Consider the following 14,365-nt stretch of genomic DNA (forward strand, 5'->3'; position numbering starts at 1 on the left):
TGTGCAGAGGTGTTCATTAGACGTAAACTCTTACTTTACCTATTAATTTATACTCTGTTAGTGAAACAATTTGATTAATCAGTTCAATCAAAGATTTCTATCCATTAATTCTAAAGGACACTTCTCTCTTCAAGCTTCTATGCTAGTTCTGATATGTGCATATAGTTCTTCCCTGCTAATAGCTGAAGACAATACCATTGGGCCTTTTTGTTGATGCCATCGTCCTATATATAAAAAGTTTGCAGCTGCCAGAGCTCAGTTCTTTCTGTTTCCAGCAGTTGGAGGATATGGTACTCTTGTCAGCTGATTCAAGGTGGTACTGAGGGGTACTGAAGGAATTAGCTGAAGAAATCTTGGTGCCACTGGCAATAATATTTACGAACTTATGGATGACAGAGAGGTCCCAGAAGACTGGAGAAGGGCTAACATGGTGCCCATTTACAAAGAGGGGGAAAAGGAGAAGCCAGGGAACTACAGACCAGTCAGCCTGACTCTGATACCTGGGAAGCTATTAGAGCAATGTATAAAACATTCAATTTGCGAATACCTGGAGGATGAAGAGGTGATCACTAGCAGCCAGCATGGATTTATCAAGAACAAATCATGCCAAATCAGCTTGATTTCCTTCTTTGACAGGGCAACTGATTTGGTGGATGGGGGAATGTGGTGGACATAATATACCTGGACTTCAGCAAGGCTTTTGAGACAGTCCCATGTGCCATTCTGATAAGTAAGCTGAAGAAATGCAGGTTTGACAGAACTACCACTAAGTGGATACATAATTGGTTAAACAACTGCAAACAAAGAGTAACTATTAATGAAATGATGTTGGATTGGAAGGATATCTCAAGTAGGATTCCACAGGAATCTGTTCTGAGTCCAGTGTTGTTTAACATTTTTATTATTGAGCTGGATGTAGATATAGAGAGCACAGTGATCAAGTTTGCAGATGACACAAACCTGTGGGGGCCGCCAACACTTTGGAGGATAGAGCTAAAATTTAGAGGGATCTTGATAAATTGGAGAACTGGTCTATGGACAACAAAGTGAAATTCAACAAAGACAAATGTAAGGTGCTACACCTCGGGAAGAAAAATCAAATGCACAAATAAAGAATGGGGAGAAACTGGCATGGCAGTAGCACTGCTAAGAAGGATCTGGGAGCTGTCGTGGATCACCACCTCAACATGAGTCAGCAATGCGATGCTGTTGCAAAAAAGCAAATACAATTTTAGGTTGCATTAACAGAGGCATAGCATGAAAGTCAGGGGAGGTGATAGTACTGCTCTACTCGGCGCTGGTTAGGCCTCAGCTGGAGGACTGTGTCCAGTTTTGGTCACCAGTGTATAGAGAGGATGGAGAGAAACTGGAAAGGATCCAGAGGCGAGCAACAAAGATGATCAAAGGGATGGAATGCAACCCATATGAGCAAAGTCTGAAGGAAATGTCTCTCTTTAGTTTGAAAAAGAGGAGCTTAAGGAGGATATGTTTGCAGTCTTCAAATACTTGAAAGGCTGCAATAAAAAAGATGGTGAAACATTCTCCTTTTTCCACAAAAGGCATTGGATTCAAACTACAGCATAGCAGATTTAGATTAAATCTCAGGAAAAATTTCCTAACTGGTAAGAACAGTAGGGCAATGGAACAAACTGCCTAGGGAGGCTATGGAAGCTCCTTCACTGGAGGTTTTCAAAGGGAGGCTGGATAGCCATCTGCCTTGGATGGTTTAGACACAACAAATCCTGCACTTTGGCAGGGGTTAGACTAAGATGACCCTTGCGATCCCTTCTAACTCTAGAATTGTATGATTGGATAAAAGCAAATTCTCTAGCAAGTGGTCTGCCAAACTCACTATGATTTAATTGCTTGTTTAAGTTAAAATACCTTTTCCAAGATCTTTTTTTATGTTTGTAGATTATGTTCAATCCTTGGAAGAGGAAATAAGAAAGTTAAAGCACAAATGCTGGATAATGGAAGAGCAACTAGAAAAGGCATCTAAGTTTCCCAGAAAATCATCTGCTCCTTCTCATGACCCATCCAGCACTCAGCACCACTCAGCTCCAACCATCACTCAGCTCCACACCCACAATTTCAATGAAACTTATGGTAAGAGAAACATGTTTCAGCATTAATTTCCACTAGGATCCAGCTGATGCCTCCCTGCCATGTGGCCTTGGACGAGAACTGCAAAGGAGAACCAGCCTGAGACTCCTGCTGGTAGGAGCAGAAACAGCCAAAGCATACTTTGGGCCCTCTTGACATTCCAGTTAAAACTGTTCTCAGACTTTTTCTCTGCCCTGTGCTGATTGGCTGTTTGCTCCAACCTACTGCTCCTCTATACCCTCCCTCACATCCAGCATGGATTCACCAAGGGAAGGTCATGCCTGACTAATCTAATCGCCTTTTATCATGAGATTACTGGTTCTGTGGATGAAGGGAAAGCAGTGGATGTATTGTTTCTTGACTTTAGCAAAGCTTTTGACACGGTCTCCCACAGTATTCTTGTCAGCAAGTTAAGGAAGTATGGGCTGGATGAATGCACTATAAGGTGGGTAGAAAGCTGGCTAGATTGTCGGGCTCAACGGGTAGTGATCAATGGCTCCATGTCTAGTTGGCAGCCGGTGTCAAGTGGAGTGCCCCAGGGGTCGGTCCTGGGGCCGGTTTTGTTCAATATCTTCATAAATGATCTGGAGGATGGTGTGGATTGCACTCTCAGCAAATTTGCGGACGATACTAAACTGGGAGGAGTGGTAGATACGCTGGAGGGGAGGGATAGGATACAGAAGGACCTAGACAAATTGGAGGATTGGGCCAAAAGAAATCTGATGAGGTTCAATAAGGATAAGTGCAGGGTCCTGCACTTAGGACGGAAGAATCCAATGCACCGCTACAGACTAGGGACCGAATGGCTAGGCAGCAGTTCCGCGGAAAAGGACCTAGGGGTGACAGTGGACGAGAAGCTGGATATGAGTCAGCAGTGTGCCCTTGTTGCCAAGAAGGCCAATGGCATTTTGGGATGTATAAGTAGGGGCATAGCGAGCAGATCGAGGGACGTGATCGTCCCCCTCTATTCGACATTGGTGAGGCCTCATCTGGAGTACTGTGTCCAGTTTTGGGCCCCACACTACAAGAAGGATGTGGATAAATTGGAGAGAGTCCAGCGAAGGGCAACAAAAATGATTAGGGGTCTAGAACACATGACTTATGAGGAGAGGCTGAGGGAGCTGGGATTGTTTAGCCTGCAGAAGAGAAGAATGAGGGGGGATTTGATAGCTGCTTTCAACTACCTGAAAGGGGGTTCCAAAGAGGATGGCTCTAGACTGTTCTCAATGGTAGCAGATGACAGAACGAGGAGTAATGGCCTCAAGTTGCAGTGGGGGAGGTTTAGATTGGATATTAGGAAAAACTTTTTCACTAAGAGGGTGGTGAAACACTGGAATGCGTTGCCTAGGGAGGTGGTGGAATCTCCTTCCTTGGAAGTTTTTAAGGTCAGGCTTGACAAAGCCCTGGCTGGGATGATTTAACTGGGAATTGGTCCTGCTTCGAGCAGGGGGTTGGACTAGATGACCTTCAGGGGTCCCTTCCAACCCTGATATTCTATGATTCTATGATTCTATGATTCCTCCTCACTTCTGCTTCACTCCACACCTGCCCTTCCTGCCCCCTGATGTAATCATATCATATAATTTAATTTTCCTGGAATTTAGCAGTGTTTATTTAAAAATTAATAAACAGGCAAAGAGGAGTGTAAAAAATTAACTTCACAGTTTTCTAGGTGAATATCCGGGTTAATATTGGGGAACAGGAAGAGAGAAAAAGGCAACAAATAGAGAAAAGTAAGAGTATATTGTTTATGAAATCATTATCTCCATTCCCCATTGGACAAATAAAACTTATTTTTAAAACAAAAATAGTTTACTTTTGGTGACTTTCACAGTTGCACTGAGGCCTCTTATATTAAGTGTGAATTCCAAAAGTCCTAGGGAGTCCTAGGGAGTGTAGGAAAAGTGTCTTTTCCAAGGCTTGTTTTCCTGAAGTCTCGGACATGTCCCTGGGCCCAGCTACTCACACAGACTATCGCTGAGGTCTGTGGGTGGTGGGTAAGGGGTGCCCGGTGAGAAGAGGGAAGGTCCCCAATACTCATGGATCCCAAAATCATCATCTTTCCTGTTACAGAGGTGGCACAGGGGCAGGATCCCAGTCACTGACTTGCAAACAGCAGGGGGGCTGCCATTATCCTCCTCCCCACATTGTGTGCTCTCGAGCTCTGCTCCTCAGAGACACAGGGAGATTAGAACAATCTGTTCCTGGCCCAGGGGCAGGCAGGAGCTCTGCCTGGTAGGTGCAGTGGATGGGGTTTTGTGCTCTGGGGCTCCTCTCCAGATCATGACATGTCCCCAGACCGAGCTGCTCACAGGGGCTATCATAAAGGGGAAATGGGTGGGGGTGGCAGGGAGAGGGGTGTCTGGAAGGGAGAGGGGTACCTGATTTGGTGGCAGGTGGAGGAGGTGTCAGATGGGGGAAGGGGAGCCCAGCATTCATGGGGGGAAGTTGAAGAGAGAGATACCTGGTGGGTGGGGGTGGTGGATAGGGGAAGTGGACTGGTGGAGAGAGATGGGCTTCCTGGTACCCACAGAGGGAGGGGGAATAGGGGTCTGGAAGTGGGGAGGGAGATAGGGATGCGGGGAGCAGAGAGGAGTCTTTGCCCTGGGCCGTGCTGAAGGGCTGGGGTCAGGAGAGGGCCAGTACTCACCAGGTGCAGCCTTCCACTCCTTTTGGCCTATCACTGCAGCAGTCAGTGGTCTTAGCAGGCTCCCTGCCCATCTTACGCAGCTACACCGGTCACCAACTGGCAGTTACCCTCCCCTGTGCAGGTGCACTGTGCTTTCTGCTATGGAGTCTGCAAACAGGCATGGGGAGTTTGAGCAGGTACAAAATCCAGGTAGAAAATGGAAAAATCTGAATACTGGATTTTTCAAAACCTGCAGTTTTTTGGAGGGTAAAACCTGAAAACAAAGGGCACTACTTATAACGATGACACTCTCTCCATTCCAATAGTATCTCAGGAGGATATTAAACAACTGCTACTAAAGTAGACATTTTTAAATTAGCAGGTCCAGATAACATGCATCCAGCTGATTATCCACTGAATCTTTTTCAGAGACACTGCTTCCCAGGATATATTTGGCCATATTTATAGGGTGGTCTACATTCTTTGTTCCGAGATATATACATTTACATTTGGCCATATACAAACACGTATTGTTTGCCTCTGCCAAGTTTACCAAGCGATCCAGATCGCTCTCTATCAGTGACCTATTCTCTTTGTTATTTTCCACTCCCTCAATCTTTGTGTGATCTGCAAACTTTATCAGTGATGATTTTGTTTTCTTCCAGATCACTGATGAAAATGTTTAATAGTGTAGAGTCAAGAACCAATCCCTGAGGGACACCACTAGAAGAAACATACCCGTTCAATGATGATTGTCGATTTACAGTTACATTTAGAGACCTGTCAGTTAGTTTTACTCCATTTAATGTATGCCATGTTGATTTTGTATTGTTCTAGTTTCTTAATCAAAATGTTATGCAGCACCAAGTCAAATGCCTTTAGAGAAGTCTAAAAATATTATATTTACGTTATTACCTTGATCAATCACATTTGTAATCTCATCATAAAAAGATATCACATTAGCGTGACAGGATCTATTTCCCATAAACCCATATTTATTGGCATTAATTATATTACTCTCTTTTAATTCTTTATTAATTGAGTCCCATATCAGCCATTCTGTTATTTTGCCCAGGATCAATGTCAGGCTGACAGTCCTATAATTTCCTGAGTTGTCCTGTCCACCCTTTTAAAATATTGGCACAACATTAATTTTTTTCAGTCTTCTTGAAAAAGTGTTCCAAGGGTTATTGAAAATAAATATGCTGACTCTAAGGCTACCATCTCCTAATCATCCTATTTACATTTGGAACTAATTTTGGAATGTGAATACCAGGTGCCCAAGATTATTTCCACCAAAACAGCATCCTTTAAACAAAGTTATTGTGAGGTGGATGCTCATGATTTTTGAAGCATGAGCCCTGTTGTATTATCTAGAAGTATTTCTGTCTATCGAAGATAAATAATAAGCATATACTGTTAGGTTACCCTACTGTATCGGCATGTTCAAGACTGTCTACTATAAAATATTCATTACCTATGCTGGAACAATATACCTGTGTTGTAATCAGACCAGATTGTTGCTGTTTAAATCGCTCAGATAAAAGATTCTTGATCCATGGTGTAGTTCTTGTAGGTGCTAATATGTTATGGTGGGGTTTTTTTTGCTTCATTTACCCTTTTCTTTCAGGTGCATTTTGTGCTGATGAAGTTTTCTCTGGAGCTCCTTTGAAGAACCTGGAAGCCAGAACAGCACACTTGGACTCCATGGTAACACAGCACATACAAAAGGTATGAAGAATCTTGAGCTACCCAAAGCTGTTATCCTTGCTATTTTATATATTTTTGTTATACAAATTTTCTTTGCAAGCAAAATGTTCAGTATATGGAGCAAGATCTGTTGCACAGGCTGGCCTGTACAGGGGTGTCAGGGACCAGCCTACCTGTGACAGATTCCTGTAAAGGAGAATGAGCCAATTCAGATCTACCTGGAAGTAATGAAATCCCTAGGTGGCTGGTTGGCTAATGAGCCTGCTAAAGGATTACCAGGGCTCAGTTGAGGTGGTTCCTAGAGACAGGAAGCTCCTGAGGAGAAGTGCTCCCACAAGAACTAAGCAGGAGAACTCACCAAAGCAGGGGCTTGGAAGGTGTGCTGCGGGGGACAGATAACTCCTGAATAGTGGCAGGAAGCCCAGCCTGTTAGGAGCTATATGCTAAGCTGCAGCTGACAGATCTCCACAGACCTCTGGCACCAGCAAAAGATTCTCCCCACATAACTGGCAAGAGACCTGACTCCAGGGAAGGGACTGAGCCAAGAGAACCAATGTTGGAGGGGAGGGGCGGCCCCTGGTTGGAACGGTTGAACTAAGACTGACTCTGTAGCCCAGCTAGGATGCTGAGGTGAAGGTTTTCTTGTATTTTCATTAGGCCTTTCCTTAATAAACTAGACCCCTCAGAAGGGGCATTGTTCGCTATGTAAAGCCTTGTTTAACTTATTAATGATGTATGGGAAAACTGAGGCTTGGTGTGCTGGGGGTGCTATAGGGCAGGTACACCCTGTGACATCCTCCATCTGGCTAATCAGTGCTCAGTCCAAGACTGGAGAGGAAATAAAGGTGGCTTTAAGCCAACTTTATATTCCTCCAATCCTGGGGCAAGCTGGTGTCTGGTCCTGTCCCTGGTTCATGTCCTTTCCTGATGTTTATGCTTTTCAGATATTTTGTCATGCCCACCCCCTTTTGTTGTTGCTTGTCTAAGCTATGCAGATTTAGCTCTTTTAGTCTTTCCTCATAAATTGATTCTTCCATCCCCCAATAATTTTTATTGCTCTTTTCTGAACTCCCACAAATATTTCAATATCTTTACTCTAATGAGACACATAGAATTGAACGCAGTATTTTAGGTGTGATCTCACCAGAGTCCTAGAAAGAAAGCAGAACTATTATGTTGATGCTTCATAATGTGTGATGCTTTTTATATGCAACTCAAACTACATTCACTGTTTTTTACAACTATATCACTTTGATAAACTCATGTCTGATTTGCTGTCTGCTAGAACCATAAAAATGCTGAAAAGAGTAGAAAACATGCCTTAATGGATAGACTTAAGGAGCTCATTTAGCTTAACAAAGAGAATGTTAAAGGGTGATCTCTGTCTCTCCCTCTCTCCCCCGCTGCGGCAGCCCCCAAGCTGGGACTGGAAAGGAGGGGGATCTCTCCCTCTCTCCTCCACTGCAGCAGCCCCCGGAGCTGGGATGGGAAGGAGGGCCGTCTCTCCCCGGTAGCCGCAGCCCTGGAGCTCGGGAAAGTCGCCTCTTTCTCTGGCCGCCGCAGCCCTGCACATCCCAAATTCGACCCACCTCCTCTTCTCACCCCACTGCCCCCTCCCTATTCTCTCCAAGGCCACCACCTCACCTTACATGTGCGTCTTCTCCAGGGTCCAGGCACCGAATTAGTGAAGCCACACCTTCATGGCTCCACTAATTAGGTGGGTGGCCCTTCAATCTCTTGTGTGCGGCAGCCCAGATACGCACCTTAGAGGGAACTATCTGCGGACCACCTGAATGGAGCTCGGTCCGCGGACCACAGTTTGAGAACCTCTGATGTAGATCGTTTTGCTGTCAAGAACTTAGTTTTTATATGTTGAGTGGTTATGCTTGTGATAGGTTATGCCCTTTAGGAAGCCACCTGATGTGCTGAGATACCACTGACTCTTCCTGTTCTGCCAGTTTGAGCCCCCTTTAACCTGTCTTGCTGAGCCAGGCTATTAAAACCTCCTCTAACACACACACAGGCAGGGCCACACCCAGCTGCAGATCACTCTGGAAAGACTCAGTTTAAGGGACTTGCTCCAACACTCTGGTGCTCATTCCTTTTAAGGGGGTACAAACTCAAAGATTTTATGAAATTCACCCCCTCCCTCAATATGGAGAGAGGTATGCACACTTCTTGCCCCCCCAGTTAGAAATTACAGAAACTGGGTTTAATAATAAACAAAACAAATTTTATTAACTATAAGAGGCAGATTTTAAGTGGTAAAAGGGATAATAAACAGAACAAAGCAGATTACTGACCAAATGAAATCAAAAAGGCAAACTAAGCTAGTTTCACTAAAGAAATTGGTTACAAATAGTATTTCTCACCCTAGATGTTGTTGCAGGCAAGTTGCAAAGTTTCTGTGGTTCAGAGTTTCAGTTATATTCCTTTTCAGACTGGACCCCTGTCTCAGTCTGGACTCCCCCCTTGCATTCCCTTCAGGTGGCTTCTGTAGTCTTTCTTCTTGGCCAGACAGCCATGGAGAGGAGGAGTCCAGTTTGCCTTCCTCCCCATCCTTAAATAGGATTTACATAAGGCGGGAATCCTTTTTTTCCCAAACTTGACCCTCTTCCCTTACAGTAGAAAGTTACAAGAAATCCCAGGTAATGTTTTAGTATCGGGTTACAAGACCACCTGACTCTGTAGTATCACAGTGTCCATGAGTCAGTGGCAGTTTGGAACGTCTGCAGGAAGGCCAGGCTTTTCACAGTCCATTGTCATCGCTGATGGGCCAGCTGCCCTGTCTGGCTTTTCCATTGTTGTACCTGAAGTGTTAGCAGTGGGCGTCACCCAAAGTAGCATAGTTGAAATACAGATACATAGTCAATATTCCTAACTTCAGATACAGAAATGATACAGGCATACAGATTGGATAATCACATTCAGTAAATCATAACCTTTCCAATGATATCTCACATGAGCCATCTTGCATGAAGTATATCTCAGTTATGTCATATTCATATCATAAGCATATTTTCATGAAGAATATGGAATGACATGTCACAATGCTATACTTATATATAACATATTTTCCAATTGTAAGCATAAATGGGGGGGTCAATTTTATGGATTTGCTGAGTTGCCAGTTAGATTTTAAAGCTAAAATCTAACAGACTCAATTTGCCAATTTGATAAGTGTTTATGGTCACTATTGTGATGGAATTTAATCAGGATAACTTATTTTTATTGAGTTCAGGGAGAATTAGGGTATGTCTTCGCTACGAATGTTAAAGTGCTGCCGTGGCACTAGTCCTAGGAGAGAGCTCTCCCAGCACTGTAAAAAAACCACCCCAACGAGGAGAGTAGCTACCAGTAGGTGTAGCCCCCTGAGCGAGAAAGTGTCACCCCCCGAACGAGAAAGTTTCAGCACTGTAAAGTGGCAGTGTAGACAAGGCCTTAGCTTATTAATTTTAACTCTAGGTTCTTTTCAGGTCCATTTTTACCTTGGACAGTATTTCTCAAATCAGGACATTTGGTGTTCTTAATCAACAGTTTATTCATTCATCCAAAAACACGTAAGTATATACACAGTGTATAGGTCAAGGTTACATACATCAAATTTTCTAGGTATGTACTGAACACACAAATACAGTCTCTTAAGCAATTGTCATAGGGTAAGGTTGAAGCTCGGTCATTATATGATATATCAATACAAATGATCAATATTTCTTATTACATTTTCTTATGCTTATCAATCATCAATTCTTTAACACCACTAACACATTTTTTATTCCAAGGAGTAAGGATGTTTATTTTAAAGACTCTTTTAAGAGTGAGGTCCCTGCTATTTGAATAGTTTGGTATGGAAAAACCAAGTTTAAAATGTTAAAAGCAATTGCTGAAAGTTGTTATTTAAATCGCTCTTAGGCCGCTTTGCTTGGGCTTACAAAGAGGAGGACGCATGGAACATTAATTAGCTAAAATCCAAAACATGAGGTCTCACTAAAGAGTGTGGACTCAACAAGAGAACTTTCAGTTATTTATATTCAAGAACAGAAAGAGAAATACAATCTTTGAAATGAAATCTTATAGTTTCTTCTTCGTCCTATTAACCCTGAAACTCGATCCACATAGCTGGTCCGAGTGTTGGTAGCACTTCTGGATTCTGCAGCTTCTTTGTAAATTAATTCAGCTCTGGGGTCCACATGAGGGCAATCTTCTTATTTTCTATTGGGTACTGATTGTCAGGGCACTCTGATTTCAGCTTATTTTATCTGCTGCTTCCATTGATATCCAATAGATGGCGATAGTGTATAAGAAATTTCTTCCATATTTCTCTGAGTTGGAGGGTTTTCATGTTTGATCAGTTTCAAAAATTGCATGTCAGGATTAGCACACATTATTAATTGGAATTCCATCCCTCTCCTATTTTTAAGCAATTTCTCTTAATATTTCAGAGTTATACCCTGGTTATGTGATTATATCTTTCAGTACCAGATAACCCAGGAGATCCCTTTCTGTTCTATGTAATATTCTTTTTCTCCTTGTGCTGCACAGTTCTTGCCACTTCTGTAGTGCAACAATCATATAGAAAGAAAACAAAAAAATATTCCTTATAGTCTTTTAATTTAGTGGACATAGTCCATACATTCTTTGGTTGTATAAGCATTTCACATCTTTTAGGGCTTACAGTGGAACAGGACATGTTATCAACATACAGAAAGAGGGTTTAGAAAGAGGTACAGGTTCTAATTTGGGGTGAAGGACATACTGAAGAAACAAAGCACATGGTCAATACAAATGTATAGTTTATAATTTGGGGTGTAAACGTGAACTGGACTTCTTGGGACAACAAAGAAACTTTGTCCCAGTAACAAACACAGCAAGCTGTTTGTGATTGGTTTAAACTCTCAGCTTCCGGATTGCCCCTGAATTATTGTCACAGAATCAAGGCCAGGTTTCCCACCTAATCCTAAAGTCACTACCTAATGGCCTGGATGTTGGCTGACTGAGCACCATGGAAAAGGACTGTTCTTTGCATGGTCAGGAGATCTTAGAGCAGGAAATTGTCCTCAAGGAAAACCTGTTCTGCTAAGTGGAAAAGGTTCTCGATATGGGTGGCCCCAAACAGCCCAGAGCCATTGCAGGCCTTGGTATCAAAGATTCTGGACTAACTGCAATTAAAATACACTGGACTCTTTCAGTTCAATTAAGGTCCATCTGGCAGCAATATTGGCATACCATCCACAGATACAATCACTCTCCATCTTCTCCCATCTAATGGTATCCAAGTTCCTTAAGGCCTTTTGCATACATACCCATTGGTTAAGGACTCTGTTCCAGCATGGGACCGCAGTGCTATGTTTCATAGGTTTATGAAGTCCCCCTTTGATGCAGAGTACTCCATCCATCATCCTAATCTCAAAATGGTATTCCTGGTTTCCATTGCTTCATCCAGAAGAGTTGGAGAGCTCCAAGCACTCATGGCAGAATCCCCATATACCATATTTCACTGAGATAAAGTGGTCCTGAGACATGGTGCAAAATTCCTCCCCAAGGTGGTTTTGGAATTCCACTTGGACCAATCCTTCAGCCTATGTGTATTCTTTTCCAAAGCCACATTCCACATAAGGGGAGAAGAAAGTTCACATCCAGGGCTGTTCAATACTATATGGACAGGACCAAGCCTTTCAGAATGTGCCCATGTCTTTTGTGGCTATTGCTGGCCAGTCTAAAGGCTTTCCCTAAGGCTTTCAAAATGAACCACACTTACCTCTCTTTGCTATCAGCTGGATGATATACGTCTCCCATTGACCTTTCAAGCTCAGTGCACCAGAGTTCAAGCAGTATCTTCGTGCTTCCACAACATACCAATATTGGAAATTTGCAAAGCTGCTTTGTGGAGCAACCCACTCTTTATTTGTCAAGCATTACACACAGGACTTGACTGGAGAGCTGTATTCCAATCTTTATTCAACTGATGCAGTGGATACATCTCTTGCCTGCCACCCTAAAGAGGATACTGCTTGCCAGTCACCTACAGTGGGAGCCACACTGTCACATACTTGAAGAAGACTGAACAGTTACTTACCCTACAATAACTGTGGTTCTTTGAGATGTTGTAGTCAGTGTGGATCCCATGACCCGCCCTCCCTTCTCATTCTTGGATTCCTCAGCTGAAATGGCTTCCAGTAGCAATGAAACTGAGTAAGGGTCGGGGGTGCACCACCCTTTATGCTCTTGCAGGGGAGCATGAGGAGTCACAGGGCAAATGTGTGACCTTTCCAGATATTGCTCGGGAAAAGATTCTGAGCTTGTGTGCATGGGATGCATACACACTTGCAATGGGATCCATAATGACTACAACATCTCAAAGAACCAGAGTTGCTGTACGAAAGTAAATGTTCCTTTCAATCTAATAGGATTGAGTGATAACAATTCATAATTTACAGCCACAAAAGGGAGATTGTCAAATATCACTTGGGATAATCAGGGCCTGTTCAGTGTGATCAACAGAAACATTTGGATGTTCATTCTTCTTCAGAACCCTCAGTATCCAAGGGATATTAAACAGTGTTGTCTTTGAAATAATAGCAGTTTTCCTCAGTTTTATGGTTATAAATTGATTCACCTGTTTAGTTGCTTTAAAAGACTAAGGGCATGGCTACACTTGTGAGTTAGAGCGCATTAAAGCAGCCCAGTGCGCTCTAACTCACGATGCATCCACACTGGCAAGGCACATAGAGCGCTCTGACTCCGTGGCTAGAGCACTCCTGGTACTCCAACTCAGCCAGTGGAATAACATTTGCTGTGCCCCCGCTGGAGCGCTGTGGCGCCAGTGTGGATGCCCTGCTCTGTTAGTGCGCTCTGATCGGCCTCCAGAAGTATCCCACAATGCCTGTTCTAGCCACTCTGGTCATCACTTTGAACTCTACTGCCCTGCCCTCAGGTGACCAATCGTCAGACCCGCCCTTTAAATTCTCTGGGAATTTTGAAAATCCCCTTCCTGTTTGCTCAGCCAGGCGTAGAGTGCTCTCAGGACATCTTTCCAGGTGACCGTGCCTCCACACGCCAGGCGATCCCCAGTATGGAGCAATGGCGAGGTGCTGGACCTCATCAGTGTTTGGCAGAGTTCCCCACAATCTACCAAGAATATTTGTTGATGGTAGCTATCTATTTAATTTTTATTATTTGTTGATCACTAACATTGTGCTTAGTACTGTATATAAAGCGTAGACAGTGAGGCTTCTGCTTCACGGAGTTTACAATCCATATAGACAAACAGTAGCGATTATTTGGATACAAATAGCACAGGGTGAGTGTGACATTCCCCTCTGGTGTTATCTGGACTGGTGATCTGCTAGGTCACTCCAATCCTTGACTCTGGGAGCCAGCCTTACCCTGCTCTGCTGTGAGAACCACCACTCCTGGGCTGTTCACACACAGCCTCTGGCATGTAAGCTGCTCCTTGGATTGTGCAATCAAATTACACTAGCCAATACCTCCGGTCCCAGATACAACCCTAGGAACCTCCATCTTGCAGTGTCCAGTTATGCCCACTGGACGTTACAAGCTTATATGAGTTCATCAATTTAACAAAGAAATTGATATGTACCAGACTTGTTCTCCCAAGGGCAGTCTCTGACATGCTTCAAACCAAACGCACTGTTCCAGATAGAATAAACAAACAGATTTATTAACTATAAAGACAGATTTTAAGTGATTATAAGTCAAAGCATAACAAGTCAGATTTGGTCAAATGAAATAAAAGCAAAACGCATTCTCAGGGTATGTCTACACTACGGAATTAGGTCAAATTTATAGAAGTCGTTTTTTTAGAAATCGGTTTTATATATTCGAGTGTGTGTGTCCCCACAGAAAATGCTCTAAGTGCATTAAGTGCATTAACTCGGCGGAGTGCTTCCACAGTACCGAGGC

The 14,365-nt window shown here is 43.3% G+C and overlaps 1 protein-coding gene across 1 annotated transcript in view; it reads left to right on the forward strand.

The window, feature by feature from the left end:
• Positions 1-14,365, forward strand: part of CCDC57 (coiled-coil domain containing 57) — a 132,150-nt gene that overhangs the window by 62,005 nt on the left and 55,780 nt on the right. Inside the window, exons 12-13 of the mRNA XM_077833623.1 lie at positions 1,915-2,106; positions 6,363-6,463. Of these exons, the coding sequence (XP_077689749.1) occupies positions 1,915-2,106; positions 6,363-6,463 (293 nt within the window). The remainder of the gene's footprint in view (positions 1-1,914; positions 2,107-6,362; positions 6,464-14,365) is intronic.

This window comes from Eretmochelys imbricata, chromosome 14 (assembly GCF_965152235.1).
Source record: "Eretmochelys imbricata isolate rEreImb1 chromosome 14, rEreImb1.hap1, whole genome shotgun sequence".
Lineage (NCBI taxonomy): Eukaryota > Metazoa > Chordata > Testudines > Cheloniidae > Eretmochelys > Eretmochelys imbricata.